Source organism: Gymnoscopelus braueri, assembly GCF_963280865.1.
Source record: "Gymnoscopelus braueri genome assembly, chromosome: 9".
NCBI classification, from domain to species: domain Eukaryota; kingdom Metazoa; phylum Chordata; class Actinopteri; order Myctophiformes; family Myctophidae; genus Gymnoscopelus; species Gymnoscopelus braueri.
In genome coordinates this window covers 31342983-31347986 of record NC_137610.1, presented here as the reverse complement: position 1 = coordinate 31347986, position 5004 = coordinate 31342983, and the positions used below count along the sequence as shown (strand labels likewise).

The 5004-nt window shown below is 42.2% G+C and overlaps 1 protein-coding gene across 1 annotated transcript; it reads right to left on the bottom strand.

The window, feature by feature from the left end:
- Positions 1–3524: 3524 nt before the first annotated feature.
- On the bottom strand, positions 3525–4310 carry LOC308091856 (alkaline ceramidase 3-like; the record flags this gene model as incomplete). The annotated part of the gene is made up of 1 exon (XM_080437595.1): positions 3525–4310. One exon carries the CDS (start codon positions 4308–4310, stop codon positions 3525–3527), a length of 786 nt encoding a protein of 261 aa, XP_080293721.1.
- Positions 4311–5004: the final 694 nt, after the last annotated feature.

Sequence of the window (5004 nt, the reverse complement as noted above, 5' to 3'; positions counted from 1 at the left end):
TCTAACTCATGCAGCTATGAAAGCCGTCTACCAAGACAAAACAAACTTCACTGATGAATGTTTGAGAGCATATAGGACAGCAAAGAAAGGGTACAAAAACCTGAATGCTCAACTAGTACCAAGACCTGAATGCTTGCTAGGCAATGACAAAATGCACATCTAAAGGAACTTCTAGCCTGCACCTTACAACGCCTTATATAGGCTGACCAAGCTCTGGTCTGACGTCAGACCTAATGTTGACCTTTACACGGGTATGTCCTGGATATTTCTTCGCTCTCCAATAAATAAACAAGGGAACCAGGAGACCTGGTATGCCAGACCCCTAGTGGTTGAAAGATCAGAGCGCTACGTCACGCTAAGCTTGGCCAATCAAAAAGAGGACAGAAGAAAGACCTCTTTTATGCCCATGTATGGACGAAAGGGGGACAGACAAAGCCTCATGTAGGCCCGACCCCCTGGGTCTGGCAAAAAACAAGATCTCTGTCTATTGACGACATCAGTGTGGAGCTCCATATTTAGGCAATTAAGCTGAAATAGAGCCTCTGCAGTTCATCCCTCTGTCCAGTGGTTATTATCAACAAACTGCTCCATGCTTTTGTTTTTACATGATGTTTAAGATTCATTTCATCATGACTCAGTAATTATTTGGTGGGAGGCACAGACTTTAATTTGGTGTTGTGGAGGTGGGAGGCCCGGTTAATGCATCCCCACTGGCTGCATGCATGCACAAGAAATGTGACACTTGTAGCGGACATGGGGTAATAATTATGGGAAATAATAATGATAATTATGAAAGTATTGAAAATATTTTCAGAAAAATCAAAATATCAATTTTCACCAAAAATTAAGGAATTGTGCAAATTAAGGGATTAATTTGCACCTCAACACAACCATGAAAAAGGCTACGCAAGAATCTTTGACACAGTATGATGCATGGGTTCTGGTTAGGGAATGATTGGAAATATTTGCTTGAAATCATTTGGAAAAAGGACCTTTGTTTATATCAAAATAATGTGTTTATTAAGATAAATCCTAGGATAATAAAACAACCAATGAAATGGGGAAAAGAGCAATAGATCAGTACTTCATAAGGTGATGAAACCGGTTAAAATCTCAACAATATACAACATAACAGATCTACAATCTGATCAGATCGAATGGCCACATTTTAATATACTAAAGGAGAAGAAGGGATTACAGTCATAAAGAAAAAAGAAAGATCAATGGTTAAAAATAGCTAATCTGCCCTCAAAACTACACTCAGTTGCCACCCCACATGTGAAATGCATTATGCTCGCCTGTCCATTGGGGGAGGGGCGAAGATGATTCTTTGGTCTCTGGTGGAGAGACCATGAGGCTGTGGCTAGCAGGTTTAGCTAGCGTCCAGGCAGTTGTCATCTAGGAGCATCTGGCTTTGGCTGGAGAGCGTCCTCAGTCTCCACTCAACTCGGATTGAGGAGACAGTATTGTGTGGCTTTTGGCCCACGTGTGAGAGGGAGCGGAGCAGCTTTCGGCAGGAGCAGGCATCTGGCATTGGCTGGACGTAGGCCCGTGGTTCTTCTCGTGGGGAGGACCTGAGGCGTTGGCTAGCATGGATAGCTAGTGTCCGTGCCGTAGCGTAGAACAGGGTGTCACCCGTGTGGAGAGGGGGAAGGGACTTCTCGTCGACCTTCTGTTGATGCTTTGTCGTCAGGAGAGAAGCGTGGGGGGATTTGGCACCCCGGAGAGAGCAGAAAGAAGGGACTCAGGGATGAGTCGACCCCCTGGTCATCGAGAGCGCGGTGGAAAAGAGAGAGAGAGAGGGTCTCCCCATCTCCTTTTGTAGGTAGGAGGAGGAGTCCTCCTCCTTATCACCCTGAAGGCGTGTTTGAGGCAGCTGTGTGAGGGGCTACCTCTCTTCCTATTATGAAAAACTAAACTTATCTAAGTAAGTATCTTGGGGGACTGTCTATTAATACATTTGACTGGATATTTGGAATCCCAATGAATTAAGCATTGTCTAGGTATTAAACATGACGGCATTATGTAAAACAGCAAGCAGTTAAACATTGAAGTCGAATTTACCAGAAAAGCATCACATTTAGAAACACCAAAGTTCATATTTTTGTTGTAGTCCTAGTACAGGACAATAATTATATATTTTAAAGTGACAAAACATGACACGAAAACAGTTTATTCACATAAACTTTGTTGCTCATTGTCTTGTGCTCAGTTAGTGTGTCACACTGTGGCAGAAAAGCAGGACATTCTTTTCATGTCATAAAAGTTTAAGGTTTCTCTTATCTCTGGAACGCCAGGCTGTGGGTCTCTGGTGAGAACATTCCAGGGGGCAATAAAAGGTTTTTGCCTATGCCGCCATCCTGAGAGAGTCTGTGCTCCCTCTAAGGGGGAGGGGGGGGTCTTTTGCGATGGGCCCAGTTATGGCTTTATCAAAACCGAAAACCATAGTCATTCGTTTTCTGTGTCCATACCTGGTCCGATATCACTACACACTGATTGATCGGCCTGCTATGGAAAGTTTCAGCACAATCTGACCTGGGGTGTGGGCGAGCATAAAAGACAGATATAGCTGCAACTTTATACCTTCATACCTAGATTTCCAGGCCACTTTACTGACACGAGCCAGAATTGTTAGAAGCCTCAATTAAAAATCATTTGGACTTGCCATACTTACACCATTCTCCATTTCATCGTAATAACGCTAGTGGAGTAGCTACTTTGTATTATATTGCACAAATCATTTCATTTTGTGTGCGCAGAGATGATTCAACAGGAGGTTCATTGGGTCACGTTGGGTCAGTTCAGAGCAATGGTTTTTAACACGTTTACTCAACATTTTACATCACATCTGTTTAAATTGACTTATTTTGGATTTTAGTTTAGCTGTTTTTAGGTACTTTTCAATTGTTATTTTTTTTAACCAAAAATGTGTTAATTTGTATAATTGTGGTTGGAAACTCGTATGTAGAGGCCGAGGTTTTACTTTATTGTAACCTTGGCTACATTGTAAATGAGGGCCTGCACCCCAATTGAACTTCTGAGTCTTAAATAAAAGTTATGATAATGATGATGATGATAATGGCCCAAATTGAGATACCGCTGCGGGTATTGTAGTTCGTTTCTTTCTTTTTTTAACTCTTTGGTGTGTCTTTTGGTTTTTCATTCATGTAAAAAAAAAATGTGGGGGTCTGTGTGTTTGTGTGTATGTATATATATATATATATATATATATATATATATATATATATATATATATATATATCTAATAGAATGATATGTGGCGCCTCTTGGTTGTGGGTTGAGTTCCCAGCACTGATATGGTCTACGGCAGTCATCTCTGAATGGTCCAAACAAGCCGTTCTCAGGTATGCACAGATTTCATTACAGACTTTGGAATACCACCTAGTGTGATGCCTTAGTCCGGGTATATGTGGCCTCTGGTTGGGTTGTGGGTTGAGCTCTCAGTGGACTGTCTGACATGCTTTATTGCGGTCATCATCTCTGAATAATGGTCCTAATGCCCATTACATATGCAATGTAGGCCACACTCCACAGATAAACTTCACATAGGGTCTGTGTCCAAGGTAGGCTGACCTGATCTGGAGGCTAACAAGCATGTGGAGGTAAGCCCCGAGGGTTGTGAAGACGTGCCACCAGGCATGGAGCTGTGTCACTGGTCCAACACCAGGTGGTAGTGCATGTCTGCTGGCTCTTAATGAGCCACAGAAGACGCTGTCAATAGTCCACAGTAGGAATCCAAACATGAAGCAACCTAATGAGGTGTAACACATTGACTTAAACCATGGGTACATCCATGTTACTATGTAGACAGTTCGCACCACTAGGCATGCTATCAGAACGCCAATCATGAACTGATGAAAGAGAGGCTCCTTCCATTGCAAATAGACAACAGTGACACAAATACTGAAGATGAACGATAATGCAATAGGAAATATACTGATGGTGTTCTCCAGCCTGAAGGATTCGAATAAACAATAGACGATAATACACATGTAGTAAATCATCGGCAACTCGTCCAGTAACTGCATCTCATAGAGCAGAGTCATGTGAAAACACCAGGACCCAACGCCAACAGCTGCAAGTCCCAGAAAAGAGCTGATGTAGCAGAACTCGAGGCCATCTTGGTATGCCCGGATGGCACCATAGATTGGAAGAAGGATCATAATCAGGTTACTGATGGTGTTCCAGAATTCTGCGATGTAGAAAGAGACAACATAATTCTCTTCACACCAATCCAGTGTTGAAGTCGGTGTCCCCCAGTATCCCTGCCTGTCTAAAGATGGAGCCATGATGGCAGAAAAACGGACCAGTTTAGCAAGGAAGTCTCTTCTCTGTGTGTCTCTCTCTGCAACTCTGCGGATCACGCTCAATGAAAGTCAACGCACTAACAATTCCACTTGACAACACTATTTACAGGCTGACCGAGCTGACATCACCCACAATACAAACCGTTGCCTAACAACGGCGATTTGCACAGGCATGTCCTGAATGTGACATTGCATGCCCATGGTTTGAATAGAGTTTCATGTATTGTATTATCTCTCCTGTCAGTCTGTGATATGAACCCATGGCCAGCATCATGTCAGTATCATGTCACATGATAGAAGAATGTTTATACCAAAATGTTTCTATTAAATATTGAAATATTTTGTCACTCTTAAAACTCAGTGTGGACATTCCTTTTGTAATTTTTTTCTCTATTTTTGAAAGATTTTCCTGATTAAAATACCTAGTTGTTTGGGCTGTTGCACAAGCATGCAAACTATTTTGTGGACATTCATATTCTAGACATACAGAACATTAATCCAGTCCTTTTTTGCCATTCGTCACCCCCATGCTCTGAACCCTTACGTTTTGTTGCTACCATTTGTTCCCGTTTGCTGTATCTGTAGGCTGTGTGCCATCATGTAGCTTTTGTTTGTGCTTAAGATAGCTTTAATGCTGTGTGCTTAAATTAAAGACAAAGGAAGCTTGGTAAGGGTG